The sequence below is a fragment of the Balearica regulorum genome, chromosome 5, assembly GCF_011004875.1.
Source record: "Balearica regulorum gibbericeps isolate bBalReg1 chromosome 5, bBalReg1.pri, whole genome shotgun sequence".
Taxonomy (NCBI): Eukaryota; Metazoa; Chordata; class Aves; order Gruiformes; family Gruidae; genus Balearica; species Balearica regulorum.
This window is the reverse complement of record NC_046188.1, coordinates 55,629,853-55,651,299: the sequence shown is the minus strand read 5'-3', so window position 1 is coordinate 55,651,299 and position 21,447 is coordinate 55,629,853. Positions and strand designations below refer to the sequence as shown.

General features: G+C 36.1%; 1 protein-coding gene across 1 annotated transcript in view; it reads left to right on the top strand.

The window, feature by feature from the left end:
• Positions 1-19,750, top strand: part of OTOG (otogelin) — a 114,794-nt gene extending 95,044 nt beyond the window's left edge. Inside the window, exons 43-56 of the mRNA XM_075755030.1 lie at positions 2,033-2,227; positions 3,107-3,319; positions 4,095-4,199; positions 4,574-4,684; positions 5,895-5,996; positions 6,461-6,559; positions 7,240-7,280; positions 8,447-8,522; positions 9,462-9,640; positions 10,416-10,520; positions 10,928-11,047; positions 12,195-12,240; positions 16,889-16,968; positions 18,253-19,750. Coding sequence (XP_075611145.1) covers positions 2,033-2,227; positions 3,107-3,319; positions 4,095-4,199; positions 4,574-4,684; positions 5,895-5,996; positions 6,461-6,559; positions 7,240-7,280; positions 8,447-8,522; positions 9,462-9,640; positions 10,416-10,520; positions 10,928-11,047; positions 12,195-12,240; positions 16,889-16,968; positions 18,253-18,453 — 1,673 coding nt within the window. The 3' untranslated portion in view covers positions 18,454-19,750. The remainder of the gene's footprint in view (positions 1-2,032; positions 2,228-3,106; positions 3,320-4,094; positions 4,200-4,573; positions 4,685-5,894; positions 5,997-6,460; positions 6,560-7,239; positions 7,281-8,446; positions 8,523-9,461; positions 9,641-10,415; positions 10,521-10,927; positions 11,048-12,194; positions 12,241-16,888; positions 16,969-18,252) is intronic.
• Positions 19,751-21,447: the final 1,697 nt, after the last annotated feature.

Here is a 21,447-nt window from a genome sequence, read left to right as displayed (position 1 = left end):
TCTTTGAGTCCTCGCATACTTTGGAAGTTATTATTGAGGTAATAAATTCAGTATTTTTTTATGATACAGTTCAAAGCAGTGTACAAAAGGAATTGGGGTCATTATAGCCATTTCACAGATGGAAAAGCTAAGTTAAAGAACTTTACTCAGTAGTCTATCTCTGGCTTATAGTGTACTTAACTGTAGAAGTCAAATCTTCTAACTTGCAATGTAGTGTTCATTTCTCTTTAGCCACTTTCCACTGATAAAACCAAAACAGAATAGAATTGGTTGAGGAAAGGAGGAAACCACATAAAGTTCTGTGGTACTTTGAATTGGTGATGTCTGCTTGATGCTCCAGAAAGCTGTGTCTTTGGAGAAAGGATTAGAGAAATGAAACACCTTTGAGATTAGATGTGAAGTAAGGAGTAAAACCTGAGAGCTAGAGTATCCTGGCAGAAGGCATCTCCCATAGCAACATAATACAATGTAAGGACAGATGGGATCTATAGTTGTCAGTAGAGTAAATAGAAAATTTGGATTACAGCATCGCTTTGTGCTGTCAGTGATTGCCTAGGAAAACCCCTAGGAAGGGATAACATAGGGAGGTCTGTGCTTTCAGCGTTTGAAAAGGGAAAGACTTATTGATGAAGCACAATCCCCAAAATTAAAAGAACTCACTGTACATAGAAATCATAAGTGATGTCTTTTTTGAAGTGATTTAAGGTGCGTACATGTGTACAGGCTTCATGCAGGCATGTTGTAATGCCCTGCAAATAATAGTGATGGAGTCTAAAGCTTAAACACAGTCAGTTTAAAAAAAATTCTTCAGTTTGTGTGGATTTCAGTAGCAAATATTTAAACTGTTTAAAAAGAGATCTTACAAACTCTATCTGTAAATATAGTTAGGTATTCCATCCATCTTGAAGGGACACATCACTCTCTTATTTTTATGCCACAGTGACCTCTGGTGGTGCACACCTAGCAAGGGAGAACCATGGAGTCGCACCTGGGTTTTGTGGTCAAAGTGTTGATACTGCTGTAGACTGATTTTTAAAAGCCTGAGTTCCTCTATTTACAAGGCTCTAATAGATATTTCCTATGGGGCATTATGGCCATTTTTAATGGTGAGGAGCTGAATAACATCAGCCTCCTCTCCCAGTTAATTTTTAAAGTCTAAACTGGAACCTTTCTCATTTTTGAGCAGACAGTCCCTTTGTGAACTGGATTTTGTCTCAATCCTATGATTCCAGATGGTGTTGCTGTAGGATTTAGGTAACATTACATGATGAGGATCATATATTTTGGTAGTTCACAGAACTACACTTGGCATTTGTAGTCATTCTCTGTTCGCCATATTTACGCAGCTTTAATCACTGTTTTGAACCAATGAAAGATCAGGTTAGGTTTTCCACAGCAAAAGTTAAATCAAAACGAGATGTTTTTTTGGTCTATTCCTGCATGCACCCATAACATGCCAATGAATTTACATTAGTAGTATAAAGAATGTTAAATTTACCTGTGTTCATTGACTTAACACACGCATACAAGATAGTGATTAACGTGGATATCTATTAAATATAGTAATGCGTTCATCCCACTCTTTATTATTTTGAATTTGCCTTTACATTTATATTTTTGTAATTGACAAAGCTTTGCCCTTTAGTAATCACTGCATTTTCTTTAGCCGCTGCAAAGTATTCAGAATGATTCAGAACACTGTATGATTAATGTGTAGTACTTGCACATGTTTTTGAAGTTTAAATTACTTTGTGTCAACACTGTTACACAGTTTGATATCTCTACTGCCAAATGCAAACCGAAGCCTGATGAAAACGCTACTATGAGAAGAAGAGAAGTAAAAGTGCTTGCAATTTCCTTTTATTTGAATTTGTCATGTAGAAGTTAACTGGTGTATCAGTGTTTTAGATTGGTAGATCTTACTGAGTTGGCAAGCACAGGAATTTGACAAGACGACAATAATGTCTTCTCTTAGGTACTGCCTCATGTGATAACAACTTCAAAATGAGTGCTTTGTTTATTTCCATCCTAGCCTTTCCATGCTCTGAAAACTTCTCCTATCAGGCTTGTATAGCAGCCTGTGAGGTTGCCAATAGTTGTCAGAATAACGAGGTTGATTCTCTGGACTCAGACTCCTGCTCAGTGTTGACAGAAGGCTGTGTCTGTGCTGAAGGGACCATCCTTCACCGAGCTCACACTGCTGTCTGTATTCCTGAAGAAAAATGTGGTATGTTTGGATGTGATCTTCTTCTTTATTATCTGCAAATTGGTGGTCACATACTTCATTAGTAGTAAGTCAAGTTCTGGCCTGGTGTTGTACAGGTTCTGCATATGTCATTCAGTTGAGGACTCTAGGTATTCAGTAAAAGTTAACTGTACAGATGAGCAAGCAGGGAATGTCCCTCTGACATGCAATTTTGCTCACCTTCTCTCAGCTGGAGGATCCTCTTCAAAATGGAATGTTTTGCTTATGTTAATGCATTCTAGTATTCTAAGTATGTTAGTGTTGGCCTCCTTTTCACCCAGCCCTTTGCCAAGGAGTCCAACCTATTGATACTAAACAGCATTCAAAAGACATGCAGTGACAGTTAATTACACATTTTGAATAATACACGTATATGTCCTATCTTCCTTCTGCCAGCATTGATACTTATTTTAACTACAGTTCTGCCTCAGCAGACCAAATTGTGGACCAATACTTAACACTAACACCACAAATCTGACAGATGCAGCTTATTATAAATGAGATTAGATAAAGCACTGTAAATTAATAAGAGTTTTTCCCTGTGTGAAATACAAAAAAATAACTTCTTTTCAGATCGCTGCTTTATAAACAAAGGATTGGATTGGGATTTTAAGTGACTAGCCTTGCAGTCGAGATACATAACAAAGTGGAGGCCCTGATCCTCTGGAGGGTATTGAGTGTCTTGCTTCCCATACAAACTCGGTCTCCTCTTTCACTTTTTTGTGGGGTGATGGGGATAGGTGATGCCTTTAAAACTCTGGGATTTTTATACTTCCTAGTTCCACACTCGCTGTGGAAGAAAATGGTGGTCAAAATTTGAAGTAAAAGGAATTACTACCTTTTTCTGTTGTCCTGATCTAGCTTGTACAGACAGCTCAGGAGCACCTCATGCAGTAGGTGAGATCTGGAAAACTTCTTTGAGTGGATGCTGTATGCAAAAATGTGTTGACAGTGAGACCATTATTCCAGTGGAGTACAACTGTTCAGATACCCACAATTTAGACTGTCAACGATTTGCGGAAGTGGCCTTGCTTGTTCCTGGTGATCAGACATGTTGTCCTCAGAAGATCTGTAGTAAGTATGCCTTAATGATTATGAATACTGCCTACTGGAATATGCAGATATCCCTTCTGTCTGGTTTGTTTTCCTGTTACACATCCTAGTTTTGAAGTGAATGGAAATTATTGCGGTTTGAATTTACAGATGATGTAGAAAACTATAGAAGCTTTGTACTATTTGGCTCAATATCCAGTAGGTTTTGGGAGAGAGGTAGGGGGAGTGGACAAGAGTTGTAAGGACTGAAATAGCTCTGTGTTTATGTGGATATGAATTGTGTTTCTCTCAGCCATACAGGCTACTGATTTATTTTTAATGTCCAAGTACAACTAAATTATCTAACTAACTACTAGAAAAAAGATCAGATGATTGTTTAATTTACAAAGTGAGTAGTAAAAAAAGAAAGGTTTAGAAAGGTCCTTTTTAATCCTTATTTAGTTAGCTTAGAAAGTCCATCTTCAGAAAGAAATTGCAAACAGTTTTCGTGTTTTGACCACATGGGATAATGTTGCAGTGAATTTTCCACAGGAATTTTTTTTTTTTTTTTTTTTTTTTTAAATTCTCACAAGGACTCAGCTCTTACTTAACTTTGCCTCCATGGAAAGTGTTGCAAATGCCAGACAGTTCTGAATATTGCCTCGGGGATTTTTGCTAGTTTGTTGTGTTTTCCTATGCATGCTGTTATTTGGAGATTTGGGGTATCAAAGTGCAAATGCTGCTTGCCACTGTTCTACTCATAAATGCATAAGATAGTTTAGAAGGTTGTTTTTTTTTCTTTCCCTTTATGTAACAGTTTGTAATCACAGCCTCTGTGAACCCCTAATCCCTGAGTGTAATGGCTTGGAAAAGCTGGTCACTTACTACAGTGAAGAATCCTGTTGTCCCAACTATGTTTGTGGTAGGTTTCTTCTGAAAAGGTAAAAAAGTTCACCCTGTAAAAGACTTTTAGTAAACTAAATAGATCAAGTTCAAAGCAAAAAAGTAGGTAGCATAGACAACGTTGTTAGTATGGCCATTTACAAAATTCTGTTTCATCGAAAAAGGCACAGGGATGGTCTATGCCTCAATTTGAGCAGGTATAATGATGATGAAGTCTTGTGTTTAACAATCAGGTGAGAGTGTCTTTGGTCTCTTGCGATACAAGGTAAATTTTTTTCCAAAGTGTCTTGTAGTATTCCTCTGCTCTGCACTGCCATTTTTTAGGCATATAGCATAACAAAGGAGGAATGCTATACTTCGTATAAAGAAATACATCTGTTGTACTTTTTTCAGAATGTGATCCAGCAAAATGTGAACCAATGGAGCAGATGCCAAGCTGTCAAGATGATCAGACACTAATTGCTGCTCAGGTGGAGAGTACCTGCTGCATTTCCTATATATGTGGTACAGTATCCTGGCTGGTTGAGACTTTAAGTGTTTTTGCATACACAATGATGTCTACTACTATTTTGCTAGTTAAGGCTCCTTGTACTTTCTTCAGCTCTCTCAATATAATAAGGCTTGAAAGTGGTTAAAAAAAAGGGCATTAATTTTCCAAAACATATGAAATGTCAACAACCATCTAAAGTCACAAAACAGCTTTGTGCAACTCAGTAGTATTTTTGAGTCACATAGAGGAGTGGTGGTGATTACTGCGGATGAGGGAGTTGAGGGCTTTTCAGAGACTGTCCATGTACAGTGTGTTGACTAGCTGCATGAATATTTTATCTGAAAGGAGACTAAAGTTATATATGCTTTTGCTCCCTGTATGCTGTTGTATCAGCTATGACCCATCTTATTCAATGGTAAATATCTCATATGAGAATATTATGCAAGTGTGGTCAGTTCTTTTGGGGTTTGGCCTTTAATGACTTAATAATAATACTGCACTTTTGGCATGAGTATAGGAGTTCCATTGTTACCACGTGGTTGTTTTCTGTGTGGTAATAAAGTGATAATGAGGTCCTGTTGAACTTAGACTCTGTTTCTACACATAGATATCTGTGAATCAAAGGCCACCTCATCTTGATTAGCTCTTTTATCTGCAAAAATTTGAAAATTCAACTTGAATTACACTTCTGTTATTTACTGTAATCAGGGAGGTCACTTTGATCATGTGATAGCGATGTGCTGTGTTTGGTTCTCCCTCTGCACAGCATCCTTCTGTTTTTTGATATAATGAGTCTTTGAACTGTACATATCAAAAATACCTATTGTGGTTTTCATATGAGTTCAGGTGGGAGGATAACACTGGGATCACAGGAGATACCCTTTATTAGAGATTAAAAATGCTATAATTTGGGCAGAGGAGCATTCCTGAATGCAACACAGTGACTTGGTAGGAGAGAAAATCTAGCAAAATTTTTCATAACAGAAAAGGAGAGAAAATCCTGTTTGTTGTGATCTGACTCAGAATGTATTCATTCTTTATAGCAGGGGACAAAGAGAAGGCAAGCTGCACTGAAAATTAGCCTCTTATATAGGGACTGTAAGGAGTGAATGCAGAGTTTCTCTGTTCTCTTTCATATGTGTTTGTGAGAAACTTACGGACATGTTTCCTAGGCAGTAGTAAATGTCTTCCTATGGTTTAGATTTAAGTAATTGTTTTCTCCAGCATGCGGGGCTTGCTCTGATCAAATACCCAAATGCCAAGAAGGAGAAGTTCTCATTGTGGATGGCAACACTACAGAGAGGTGTTGTCCTACCTACCAGTGTAGTAAGTTTCACTTCATTTTGATATTTTAGAAATAGAGAACATGTCAAATTCTGTGGTGTGGATGTTTGGTGCCAAGAATGATGGATTAGAGATACAGCTTCACTTGTGCATATAAGCAAGCTATCATCTGTAGTTCTGAACAAATATTCTTTACTTTTAAAACTTCAGGTGCCTAAAACATTATCTGAATATCTGTATCATGGAGACAAATGAGTAATTTCAGGCCCCAAATTCTGGAGATTTAAAACCATGTTAAATATTTGCCTAGAGTAGTTGTACTCCATGCTACTATTACTTGATGGCTAACAATTAAATTTTGATGATTAGTCTTTTCAAGTAAGATGTTTTCTAAAGGTATTTATTATGAATAAGTCATTTACTGTCTCTTGATTCATATTTCATATTTCCTTTCATCAAAATATGACAACCTTGTGTTTATTGGACTTTCTTTTCCTTCATTTTAGTTTGTGAAATACATCGTTGTCCTGAATTCAAATGTATGCTAGGCATGTCTTTGGTGGAGGTATGGAGCCCAGAGAAGTGCTGCCCCTTTCGGACATGTGGTAAAATGATTTTCATTTTAGTTGCCTTAGATAATAAGACACTGCTAAGAGCTTTGGCCTCTTGGGTTTAAGTCTGGTTTAAGCCAGCTATACCATTATGATCTGCTCATGAACAAATGGTATAGAAAAGTCATCTCATGGTACAGAACTTCTTAATCTGCCTCTTTTGGTTTTTCTTGCTTCACAAGGGTGATAGCATACTGTAGAAATTGCCTGTCCAAACTGGGTGACTTACCATCTTGAAAATTTTGTTAGAATTAGTTATGGCTTAAAAAAAAAGGTTAGGCTCACAGGACAGGAATTTGCCAGTTTACAAAGACATGTGATGCCTTAAAACATGATTCTCCATTGCTTTATATTGGTTGTAATGTCATCACTGCAAGGAGGCTAGTGGCTAGAATGATCATCTTTTTTTTAACATGTTCAGGTGGACTGCAGTTGATACAGTGCTGTAAATTGTAGTGAGTAAAGATGGCCATAGAAGTTGGTATTAGTTTTCAGGACGGAATAGAAATCAAACATAATTCTGGACTCCCCAGATGGGTATATTTCAAAAGCCAGCAGAACTTCTTCAGTGATAACTTGCAAATCTGGAACTTCTGTTCTCTCTGATGTTCTGTTTTAAACAAATGGCATATAACTTTCTAAACTGTTATTTCTGTAATCATATTTTGTTTTAGAATGTGCATGTGAAACGATCCCCAAACCTCAGTGCAAACTGGTATGAAATTATCTTCTTTGTCAGTATTCTTTTATTAATTTCTTAATAAATCTATTTATCAATATCTTACTAACAGTTTTATCAGTGAAATATGAAATGCCATGTCATTCTCTTTTTTTTTTTTTAGTTGCTTTACAAGCAGATATATCCATTTTCTTTTAAGAAGCCAATTAAGTTTAAATATCTTGCAGAATAAAATGGCTATATAGCATTGATTTGGGGGGAGGAGGGGGAGGCTTATGACCATATCCTGCCCTGAAGTATTTCTAGAGTGGAACTGCTTTCATGCACCCAAGGATTTTTTTTTTTTTTTTAAATTGTCAGAACTAAATACGTTAAAGCATCAATGTTTTGTTGATCTTATTTGTTATAGTGAATAGGTTAACATATGCCATGCACTCAGACTGCTGAGTAAGCAGAACTTTAACACTATGTTGCATTGTGACTTGTTCTGCATTACAAAAATGCTTATTAGCACTGCTGGGTTAGGTTCTTAGTCAGTACTGAGTATGCTTTGATATTGCTTGCAATTATTTTATCCAGAAAATAATATTGCGATGGGAATAATTTATAAAAAATATAATTTGGAGTCCTAGGAAGGAATTGGAAATAGTACTCATTTTTTATAGAGGAACTTCAAAATGCTTTGTAAGTGAGCTTCTTGTTAGTACTTTCATTTCATAGATGAAGAAACTTGGGCATAAGGAATCAGGACTTACAGAAAACCGGGAGAAAAACCTTAATATGCATATGTATAAACAATAAAAGGCAAAATTAAAAAGTACATCTGTGCTATTGTAATACTATTTATATCCATTAAGGTATGCCATGAAAGAATACACTCCACACTGCGTGGAGATTTCTGTACAAAGGCAAGCCATTGCGTTTCATTGTTGGCCTGCTTTAGTCTTTTCTGTCCTAAATGTTTGCTCTACTGACACCAACCACAATTCCTGTTTTTCAGGTGTAAAAAAAATTCCCATTTGGTTATCATTACTAAATTAAATGTCCCTGTGGGTGATGAACATGGATTCAAAATAGGTTTCTAGGGGCAAGATATACTGCTATTCAAGTCCTGAAGGAAAGGTGCTTAAAAGAAAAAGATCAAACAGATAAGAAAACACTGTTGTTTCATGTATCTCTCTTTTCTGCTTTTATACACTTAGGGGCAGAAACTTCAGATAGATGAATCGTTTCAGAACAGTACAGAAAATATCTGTAACTGTGTTAAGTACAAATGTGGTAAGTCAGATAAGATATACTATTTCAAGTGCTAAGGTAAATTAGAAATTATAAATTGGATGTTCATGTTGAACATGGTACTGTGGAGGAAAGAAATGACTGACATAATTCACAAATAGAGTAAGAAAAGGTAAGAAGAAAGGACCCCTCACTAAAAATTCGGTTGATTATGGCCTCTCCTTGTATTCTATTAAGTTCCTGCAGCAAGAGGTCTGTGCAGGGAAGTAGCAGACAAGAGTTTTTGGAAAGTTGGGTGGTGTTGATGAAGCAGCCTGTATATTGCTGAGCTGGAGTAAGGACTCCAGCAAGAAACTAAAACACACACTCAATGTCCACATAAAGAAGTGTCCCACTAACCCATTATGGGACTACTCAGGAGCTGGTAGACATGCTTATGTGCTTTACAAGATCAAGGATCACATTCAGCACCATGCAAATTCATCTTAGAGCATGCCCAATAGCGTCTGAGAAAACTCAGGAAAAAATAATTCCTGTGGGGCACCCAGTTGGCCAATAGATTTGGGATTGCCCTTGCCTAGATTTCTACAACACAGATGTATACTTCTGAGCTAATTATCCTCTGTGCCTTCAGTAATCAGTGGGGAGAAACAGACATTTCTCAGGTACATTTCTTATTCTGAAGTAGCCTTATAAAACAAATCAGTTGAAGAAGACTGCACTGTCATTTTGATGGTGCAGCTAGTAGAATATTATATATGGATTAGATTTCATGCATGGTTATATTTGAAATAATTTAGTGATTGTAGTGAAGCATTAGACTACTATTAACAGTTCATATATATATATGAGACTCATAACTCTTAAAGTGGTAGAGTAGCTTTTTCCATTCCTGTTTTACTGTTTGAAACATTTTTAACACAGTTTTGATACCAAGCTGATTGTCCTGAGCATGCTGTTTATTTTTGTGTTTTCTTGTAGTGAGAGACAAAGTTTGCCTAAGTAATGAGAGAGGAGTGCTGCTTCCTGGACAGACAATTGTGGAACACGGTGCAGATGGCATTTGCCATATTTCTTATTGTACAAATGTGATTGATCCTTCCACTAAATACTACCGAATAAACACATCTTCAATAGACTGTGCTGTCAAGTGCAAAGATGTAAGAAATTCAGAGTTTTAGACATGTATATTGTGACTGGTGTGACTAGTTACATTTTGTTGGGTTTTGTCAATTAGATTACAGTCATAGGAACAAGATAGAAAGGGTAACTATGAGCTCTCCCTCTAATGATGTGCTACTGCACTTCTGATACAAGTTTATAAAATATTCACTCCCTTCACTGTTTCCCTCCCATGCAAATCTTATACAAACTAATGTATATAGCATAATGCCACCTTGCATATCTGTATAACTGCATTATGTGCAAACTGATACAAATTCCTGGAAGACATTAGTTCAATAAGAATTGGGAAGAGAATAATTATAAATAGAATAATTCTAAATGTGGTGAAAACAGCTGTATAAAATAAGCAAATGATACCATATCTTTTTACAAAGTATGATGCGTTACCATGGGAATATTGTATAGGTTTGTTTTTCTAATTATGTACTTACTTGATGTCTAATGTGTAAAAACTCAAAATTTCGGTAGTTCTCTAAGTAAGCTCTCAGACTTATATTTGAAAATGGTAGAAAGACCAGTTCATTCTCTCAGAGTTGGAACTTCTTCCCATTTACTTCAATTAAGATCAAAGGTATTTTATAAAAGCTTCATGAATGTACAGTGTGTACAAATGTAAGCTATGCGGTTTTTAAAGTTATTTAAAAACCATCCCTAAAATCAGATACCTGAAAAAAATCTGTCCATTACAGTAGTAAAATGTTGAGCTGCAAGATGGTTTCATACAATGAATAATCTATTTGATTTTGGCAGAACCAAGTTTATCAGCCTCCAAAAGATTTAACAACTTGCTGCGGTACCTGTAAGAACTTGTCTTGTCTCCACACTTTCAGCAATGGCACAATTTCCAATTTTAAGGTAAGTTTATACATGTCTTAGTCCCTCAACAGATTTAGAAGGAAACAAAAAAATTGTGAGCTGCTGTACACACAATGCCGTATTAAATACGCAAAGAAGAGCTTTATTTGCATGTACATGGCATTAATTTCTTGGAGAGTCGATCATATAGCTGTTTACAAAGATTAAGGGATTTTGATATATCAGAGAATTATCGTCAACTTGACTATTTTAGAACCTGCTTAACATTATATATTTAGTGGACTTTTAAGTTCTGTACTTAAACAGAACTTTAACATGCGTCTAACATATTTTGCTATTACTTTTGGTTCAGACAAGTTACATTCAATGGAATTGTATAATAAATAGTTATAATACTGTTTTTCCTGAGTTGTTGAGTGAAGACTCTGGTTTACAATTTTTAACAGCCTGGTACTGTTTGGATTTCAAACTGCATCAGATACGAATGCACTAACACAGCAATAGGACCAGTTCTGGTTTCCTCTTCAGTTGGCTGCCCACCCTTTAATGAGACTGAATGTGTGAAGGTCAGTGTTCAGTACATTGTTTGCATTCCAGATATGACTTATGTTTGCATGAAAAGATTCACACTGACAAAAGACATTTTTACCTAAAGAAGGGAGAAATTATAAATTCTTGCAATGCCTGCATTTTTTCCCAGACATTTGAAGGCGAGAAGCTCTAACTATACGCATATATTGTGCCACCAGACTGCCCAGTTACACAGCTGGAGAGAACTCTCCTTATTCTCAGAATTTTTTTTTTTTTCATAGAAGCTTGTAATATCAAACTAGTCCTCATACAACTGCCTGAACTTGGATGCTTTTCTGGTTGGACTTCTCCTTTGTAACTGATTTTCTGCGTATAGTAATTTGATTCATTGCAGTGGTCAAAAAACACTGAAGAAAAGGAAAGATTGTCCGAATATCAGGAAAATATTTTCTACAGTGAGACATAAGGTTTTGTGGACTAGTTTTGGAGAAGGAAAAGCTCTATTTGAATTTGCAAAATGAGATTAGACTAAGTGCCAGGAAATGTATGCAGCGAGCAATCTTATATTGCTTTCTGTAATTCTAGATTTACATGTAGGCAAATGAAAAAAGTTAAGGCAGATAGATCATCATGGCTTGAGATACTGAGTTGGACATCAAAAATTGAACTCTCCTTCAGTGTAATCCTGACAGCTTTTTAAAAAGCTGCTCCTGTTTTTCCCACGGTACCCTGGGGAGTGCTTCATGCTACAGCACTGAAGACAGCCATTACTCTCCACTATGGGAAGGGAGTGGCTCCTCATTTAGATGAGATTTCTTCCTGCTTTGAATTCAGAATAATTTTTTTGTGATTGTCAATATGGCCTCTACAGGAAGTCAGGGGTTTACTTTAGGTAACACATGGTGGAGTAAGACTTAACACAGTCATTGCCTTTCCAAATGTGGCATTGGTAGCTGATGATGTATAGTGGCGTTCAGTGAGAACCACTTAATGTGTACTTACATTAAAACAGGCAAGTCCAATCATTTACAGCCAAACCTTCATCCGTTTACCAGAGTGCTGCATTTGCCTGAATAATTTTGCAGAGCTTTATCTGGAAGATATTTCTAATAGTGCAGATATATGGGAATGAATATTTGAAAAAAAATCAAGTTTTTTCTTCTTTATTTCTCTCTTGATCAGGTTGGAGGCTATGTTGTACCATTCTTAGAAGGATGCTGCAAAACATGTACGTGATTAATGACGCTTCCTGCCTCACAAGTCTGTCTGGTTTGTTGTTACCTTAGAAATAAGGTTAATTCTTTCCTGCATGAAAGCTTGATTCGCTGACCTTAAAGGTCGTGCTTTTCCCAGTTTCTCTCATGTGAATACCAGTGAAACTAGTGGAGTTAAATCAGAAGAAAGTAGTTTAACATTGAAAGGTTTACTCCACTGAAAGTGATTGTGGCGGGCCAAGTCACTAAAATTGCTACCTTGAGTATTTAGTAGTTCTCATGTAAAAATCCTCAAAATATTAGTTACTTCATTTAGTATAATAAAAGGTACTGTGTTTTGGAAGGCACCTTAAAACATTCTTCATCTACATTCATATCTTCATATTTGGTAAAAATGAAGATTGATCTATGCAGTTTGTAAGTTAATGCTGTAAATAATTACCTGATTGTAATATAGTCTTAGCTTCCATTAATAGACATAATTCAGAAGCTTTCAGGCAATGTCTTTCAGAAGAACTTACAATTAAAAAATCCCCCTTACTTGATTACCAGGATATGTTTTGACTTCTATGAGAGCTAATAATGGTTCTCTGGAAAAAAGAAAATCATTCTCTACAGAATAGGTTTCAAATATGCTAATTCTTAATATAAATCAAGAGCTAAGTACATTTTTTTCTTACCACACTGGTACATAGCTGAAACATTTTGGCTGATTTCATGAAGAACTTAGCCTGAGGCAGACACCTAACCTGAAGAATTTAAGCTCAAATACTTGAAGTTGACAACGTTATAAGCAATTGAAAAGGAGATTTTATACTGGGCAGTATTATATTATCTTTAAAAACGTGCAAAAATCTCACTTCACTTGCATAACTGGCTGGAATATTGACCTTGGAGCTAAAGATAGTAGGAGATAAAGTGGAGAGAGATGGAGAAAAGTGCAGGTTATTTCCTGCTGCGTGGGATGGGACATAAACAATCATGACTACCAGATACGGTACCACGTGCACAGTTACTGCAGTGGGATGTGTGTTGCCAAGTGGGAGGTACGTTTTGGTGTTATTCATTATGTATTACATTTTGTAGTACAAAGGTTGTTGAAACTGTGGAAGATTTATCTGCTTTTTTCCTGCTTCTGATCACTGTAAGGGAATGGTAATACCTCTTCATGTTTTTTCACTCCAATGGACCTGTGTTCCAAGCACTTGTCCTAGTTCTATAGCCAATTCTCCATAGGCTCTTTAAGATTAGTTTTTGGTTACCTGACATTACCCTTCAATGCCTTAGTAGCCATATAAGCCAGCTTCTGAACAAACAATTTATTAAGACTGTTAAAAATCTATTAAGCTACTTTTTGGCAAGGCAGAAGACCTTGCTACTATACTTAGAGAAAGACCATAACCACATTCCTAAATAATTAAGACAAAGTTAGTTGTTAATTTGGGGCATGCATCACAAAGTAAAATTAAACCCTTGAAAAATCCAGTGACTTCTGAGATGCATTTACAAGTAGATTCATACAGTTTGGATTTCACACCTGTTTACAGACAACATAGTACTTCCATGAATCACATAGTTCTTTCTGACTCTGAACAAATCCGGCATGAGAGCTGTTAGTCCACTGTAACTGTGTGACATGTTTTACGAAAAGGGTTATCAGGTTGTTGTTTTCTGTTGAAGTACTTTACCTTTGTGATTTTTGCTTTCAGTTTTAAGTGGTATTTGCAAATTAAGTCCCAGGACTTCCTTCAAAACCTAGAGAGGTTTTACAAACGCCGCTTAGAGGAAATTACATTATTTCTTTCTTGTAACCCCAAAGGACAACTTAGGGTACTGGCTTGTCTTGGTTATATAAACATAGATCAGCTTCTTCCTGGTTTTGACATCAGGCTTAGCAATGTGAGTAATACCTGGACATGGTCCTGAGCTTCTGGCACAGTGATCCCTGCTTGAGCAGGGAGGTAGGACCAGATGATCTCCAGAAGTCCCTTCCAACCTCAGCCATTCTGTGATCATGTAATACACAGACATTTTAAGGTTGAATTCTTTTCTCAAATACGCCGAAATCTAACAACTCCAAAATGTTTCATACTGATAGGGCATCCTGTGTAACATGTACCCTGTTCAATATGTAATATTCTTACCAGGTTCTTCAGTGTCAGTGCTCCTCCCATTCCTTGTTAGCCCAGTCACTCCTACAGCCTATGCTAGCTGTAACACAGGTACATTTTCCTGCAAATAAGTAGGACCAACCCAAACAGCATCATTGTTGATTTCCAACAATGTACTCCCTGATAGGAGCATCAGGCCTCACATTACCCAATTATGCCAAAGCTGCAGTGTAGTATAACTGCTCATGGTTCAGAGTGGCTCACATTTTGGTTTTCTTTTGGTTTTCATTTTGCACTGTGTGGGCAGTGCATTGTTGTTAGCCAACAATGTACTGTTGGTAGTAAGCACTTGTGTAGTCTTTAGCTTGCTGCATGTGTAAAATTGCTGTGTTTAAAAATATGAGCTAATTCCATTATGTTTACAGTGCTGTAGAACATAGACACTAATGGCTTTGCTTGTTAAAGCTTACTATATAAACAACATTTTACAGATGATGTGTCGTATAGTTTTGCTTCCAGTGGCATATACAGTAGAAGCAGGTAATTTCTTTTCCATCCATAGTTAGGACAGGAAAATAGCAAGCCTGTGTTTACTGCAGGAAAATTGGAGTTTCTTTTTAATAGAGCACAATAATTTTTTGAATTGTAACATGGTATGAATGCAATTGTTCTGACATTTGTTTTGTGAAAACAGCTTTCTATATTTCTGTAAGAGAAATGATGACTCTAATTTTGTACATCACGGAGCAATATATCCTTCATTAAATTACACTCATGACTCTAGGAGTACTACACTGAAATCTATATTTCATATTGACATCACTTTAAATGACAAAGGTGTTATGAGTCTACCCAAAAACCAAGCAAGGATTTTCAACCACACAGACTGTGAATCTCATTATAACACGACACATACAAGATGCTTACATGTTTTGTAAGGTTATTCATGGAAAACTATATTATGTTGTAGAGCTCAAAGCCACTGGACAGTAAAGTACATGCATGGAAATACATTATATATTTATTTCTTTATGAGATACAATGTACTTTCACTATAGCCTGGATGAAGTCATAGCCACAGCTGCACTGAATTCTCCATCCTACACACCATGTGTAATGTAAAAGAAGAAAGGACAAGAATAAGACTATGAGAAACATGAAATAATGGTGAGTTTTTTATTTTTAAAAACAATTTTTTTTCTTCATTTCTCAATTTACTTTTCCCCTAAGCAAATATAATTCAATGATAGTCAATCAGTAGCCAGCCATTTCTGATTGTAGATTTTTATTTGCTTCCAAGAAGATTTATTGCTGTCCTTTCTTTCATATTCTAGAAACCTCTGCTATGTCTAGAAACAGTAGCAGGCTTATATGTTTAAAAACAAACAACCAACCCCCCCCCCCCCCCAAAAAAAAGCCAAAAACAACACCCCCCAAAAAAAACCACAAAATATTTATCTTTGAGAAGCAGTATTACCTGGTTTGACAGCAATTAGAGCAGGGAACTGGGCATTGCACATCAAGATGTAATAAACCTCAGTCACAGTTCAGTATTTGGTATTGGTCAAACCAATGAGTCTTTCATTGCCCTTGCTTTTCTGGAGCTCACAGCATTCACCTTTTGTCAACATCTTTGGATTTCTTGGCAGAGAGAAAATGCAGCTCTGTAAGTGGAGAGTCATGTGGGACAGCATCATGGGGTGTAAAATCTGCTGTGGTACTGTGAAAGCTGTTATAATGGAATGGATTATTCATTTCTCTTTCAGATCTGCAATGTGATGTGCTTTCTTCAGCGTAGAGAGGATCATCGTAAGAAGATACTGTGCTTTTTGATCTCTAGCAACTGAACTTTATACTGAACTTAGTTGCTTTTCTTCAAATGTTCAGGATTCCCTTCTTAAATTAAGTTTATCTACTCTTATTTAATTTCAAAATTTCTTTTTATCTTTTTTATTTCATCGTATACTTTGTACATACTTCTGTGAGAAAAATTGTGGAAATAATGCTAATGAAAACATCAATAAAAAATTGATTTGTTCACTGGTGTTCTTTTTCTTATTTAATAAAAAACATACAGAAATGTAAAGCCCCCTGAAGCCCTATTCTTCATCAGATTCTGCTTTTAAGTGTTAATTTTAAACTTTGTTTATACCACTGGAATGCAATTGCTGCTATTAAACTGTGTTACAGTTATTTTGTAGAAAATGCATTTTATGCATTATTAACAAGCCTTCTCACAGGAGTGGTTGATCAGTTTTACAAAATTTTTTGAAAGACAGTGGACTTACTCTTAAAAGGCTTCTGACTGAAGAATGAACCTTTTATAATTGTTATTGGAGATATGAGGAGACAGATATGTTAATACATGAAATAGAGTAATTTTAAAAGGATAGAATGTATAGCTAATGTCACTTCACCAAAGTTTTGTGCAGTCATGTATTGGGTGTTTCCTTCTTTGTGTCTTGATCCCATAAAACATTCGGGAATGTTCTCGTCTCTGAAATGTTTAGAATTTTGAGCTGATATTTTTCAATAAATGCCCATTTTGCAGGTAAGGAAGATGGAAAATTCTGTAAAAAGGTGACTGTTAGGATGACTATCCGCAAGAATGACTGCAGGAGTAACACACCAGTAAGTAAATAACTATAATTATTTCTTTTAATAGAAGGAAAAAAATACAAGAAATAAAAAGAAGGAAGAAAGGGAACACAAATTCCACAAGGCTAATGTCTGCATCTCTCTCTCACAAAGACAGAGGTTTCTGTTTTCATAGAGCTGTTTTAATGTTTCCTAACATTCTCAGCAATCATCTTCTCAAATAATAGAAAAAAAGGGGGATGTGACTTCTGCTTTTTTAGGCACATGTTGATTTAGTGCAAATCCAAGGTCTCAGTTCACCCTATAATAGAATTATTATATGCAAATTAACTTTGATATAACTGAATCTTGCCAGTGATATACTACAGTTAAAACGGCTGCAGATGTGTTTAATTTTCCATCTGTCTAGGGAAAGTATTTAAATGCCAACTTCATGAAGAAAAGAATCTTGGGTCCTGAAGGGTTTTTTTAAACAGCAGCATGAGCATACTATGAAATGTGTAGGAAGAATGAGGCACTATCTGTGTGTCTACTGAAGGATTTACTGTAGGAGGACACCAACAATGTCCTGCTGGGCAGCAAGGGCAGCAGCAAGGGTGCAGACAGACGTCTCACGTGAGATGTGTAAGAGCGCCTGGAAAAGCTGTAATAAAAGTGTAGGGAAACAGCTGTAACCTCTACAATGACTCTGGGAGTATGTTTTGTAAAGCAAACTGTTGAGCAGCCAGGAAATTTAGTCTCAGTGTCTCATTGAACAGAAATGCAAATCCTGACTATCAAACTTGAAAAATTATCAGTTTATATGGCTGTTTCTGTCACAGTCTGTAATACAGTTTTGGTATCATTAGTAATAATTCCCCTTGGCTTTCCAAAGGATTGATTTTTTTTTTATATTCCTTCTTACTGATACCAGCATAGCAACACTGCATCAGTGTATCACTGAAATTAATACTCTAGGGAGTTGAGGACAGAACATTTGGTGCTATGTCCAAGCCAAGGTTGTTATGAATACTTTAAAATTCAAAACTGAAATTGTTTCTTTGTATCTGTTAATGGCCAAAATCTGCTGTTACTGAAATAGACAGGAAAGTCATCATTAATCTCGGTAAGATAAAAATTGAGACCTATCTGGGCAAAGTACTTCAGAGTTCATTACTCAGAGTGGGATTTCACAAGGGGCTAGAGGAAGTACCTCCAAATTTGTCATTGATTTGCCATTGGATTTGGGTCCCTAATGTCTTTGGATTTTCTTGAGAACTCCTGAGTTTATTTCCTAGCTGTTTCAATTTGCTGGTTATTCTTCATGTTTGTTACCAGGTGAATATTGTTTCATGTGATGGAAAGTGCCCTTCTGCAAGCATTTACAACTACAACATCAACACATATGCAAGATTCTGCAAATGCTGCAGGGAGCTCGGACTACAGAGACGAATTGTACAATTGTATTGCACTAGTAATTCAACCTGGGTCAGCTATTCAATCCAAGAGCCTACAGATTGTTCTTGCCAATGGTCTTAAAAAAAATGAAAGAAAACAGCAAGCCCAGCTGTTCCCAGCATAAGATAATTTGAATAGTTTATCTATTAAAAATGCATACCCAATGCACTGAATTCTACCAGTTTAATGCTAAAAGATAAAAAAAGAAAAATATTTTTTGACTCTTCTAAATTTCTGAACAATGGCTTTGCATCATTTGTATTGTGATTTGTCTTCATGTTCATTTCACAGGGATTGTTTTAAGAGTTCTTGTGATATGTGCCAACTTAAAAGGTGAAGTGATTTACGTTAGAGACACCTCAAGAGAAAACACCCTCTACTTTGTTCTGTAAAGGTGGCCCACTTTTTGTCAGGCACCCATTCCTGTTTTAAATCATTAACTGGCTTATCTGGCAGCAGTTCACTATTTTGAATGCATTGCAATTATGCAAATACATTCAATTTCTCTTAAGAAAAATTGGACAATATGAGAAGAATTTTCAGTTTAAATCATATTCCTATTGCAAAGTAGAGCATGTATGAGAAATTCAAGTAAAGATTTATTTGTTTTATCAGGGAAACATTGTCAATACTGATAACTGTATGTAATATTCCCTGGTAATAATTACAGTTTTTCTAACGTATTTTGTATTGTAGTGAAAAGCATTATGGCAAACATATAACATATGGAACAGATAGACTGTTTTTAGGCTATCTAGATTAGTCATTAGTAGTTACTTTTTCTGCTAAACAATATGACATAAACTGAAAATACAGATTTAACAAATGAAGACTATTTTACGTTCCTTTATATAGATATACCTTAAATGAAAACATTCAGCTTACGAAATGCACCATATTTAAACTGTTTCTTTAGGAGAATGAAATCTGTTTAACACTAATTTTAAAGATGTGAAAATTCACTAGGAAAAAGAAAACCAGGATTATGTATCTGTCTAAAAGAAAAACAAAGTTGAAAATCTTTGTCACCAGTATAGTAGAATGTAGCTTCTTTTGTGGCAAGTGTTTGATATTGAAAATGTACAACTGTAAGGTTTGAAATTTTAAAAGCAATTTTGCTTATGCACTTGAACAATTAACGTTTTGTTGTAACAAACTAATTTTTTTCTCCTCTAAGCTAATGTTGCTGTTCTATTCTTCTCCAACAAATGCCACCAAGATTCAGCAAAAGTGCAGTACCTTTCATTTTGTAGATTAAAGTTGTAGATAGCACATAGTGATACACTTGAGATCCTATAATAGAAAATAGATTTCAGCATAACTTCCTAAAAAGCTGCTTGTCTGCAGTTAATCCAAAGAAAAATGTGTTGTTAAAATCAATCGTGAACATTTTTTATATTAATTTTGTATACTGTACATTTCATTCTTACAATATCCAATAAACAACAGGAAGTCTTATTTTGTTACAATTAATTTTGCTATCATTGTTAAAGCAGCTTACTATCATGTGATTCAAACTCATGGTGTTCACTGATTTCTTCTTCAGCAGTGCACATGGTTGATTTTAGGGTTTGCTGCTATCACTAGTACTAATGATGTAATACTACATCAAGACCTGCATGTGAGTTTATGAAAATATACATCTTTTTCTGATTCCATCACAGTTCACTTTCATCCTCAGAAATGCAAAATTCAACTATTTTATTCAGAACAAAAATTGGAAAACTGTTGTTCATCAAAGTATAACAAGACATTTCTGACACTAAGTGTCATAGAGGCTGTTTGTTCTGGAGAAATGGGAAAAAAAGACGGGTAAATGTCTGCACATTCCCTTTCTGCAGCTTTTTCCTAAACTGTCCCTCAGGATTGACTGCAATGAGTAGCCTCGTGTTTTCAGTAAGTGTAGGCATTTTGTTATAATATAGTTGTTGTGTAGTGATGATTACACTTCAGTACTTAGGGCCAGATAAGTCATTAAGATCTCACTATAATATGTGCAGTCCCTACCCATTTAGTAAGACGTGTTCCTTGTTTGAAGATGTCTTCTAAATAGTGAGGAAGGACAGAATTTGGGAGGGGTGCATCCTTTGGAAAACCATGGACTGAGGAGCAGGAAAAAAAGTGCTGTTTACAAGACCATGAGCAAAGTCCTTGTTCACAAGTGCCTAAAATTGAAGCTTTGGCATTTGCAAAGGTGAAGTTCAGCCTCCCTTAGTACCAACTGGCGGATGCCATCCTAGACGGTAGGAATTAATAAAAAGAGCTGTTTCTTTTGCTCTTAAGCAAGATGGTATTTGCTGTCAAGTGCCAACCAGCAACATGAGGGACAGAGTGAGAGCAGGAATTAGGCCATCCCCTCCTTTTGCCACTCGAGCTAATGGCAAAGCGCTCATTGCTTCCCACAGCACAACACGGTTACATTCGAGATCCAAACTTTCAACTCTTGGTTGAAGAGCAAGTTAATACTGGCAGTGAGAGTAGCAAGCAGACCGTAGGGTATCTAGTAACCATAATCAAATACTGCTGCTCCCTGTACTTCAGGACTAAAATAATAAAACATTGTGTTAAGTCCTTTCTTCTGATTTTGTAAACATTAGGCTTATGTTGAGAGAAACAAGAGGAAAGATCCAAACTGCCTATGGCTTGACAGGGGGAAGCTACTTTTATCCCTGCCTCCGTGTTAAATTCCTTCACGCATGCTTAGCCTGTCTGTGGTTAGTTCAAAGAAACCCAGGCCCTTACCGTGTATTTACCTTACACTGTGTTTGCACAAAGCAGCTCAGCTGGAAAAAGATTTTGCCTTATTTGTACTTCCATGTCTTTGGAAACCAAAGGGATGTCAACGAGCCGTGGGTTTCATCTGGCCCTCCCATGCAAGAAGTACTGGGATTGCAACAATACAACAATATCTGAGTCCTCAAACAACTTTACTTTCTTTTTACTCAAAAGTTGTCTTTTGCTTAATTATATAGGTGTAATACAAAGGGTATAGAGCATGAAAGCTATGGTCTTTAGAATACACGCATTTTACTATCACAACCTTATTTGTGTCTTTATTACCTTTAAAGACTTATG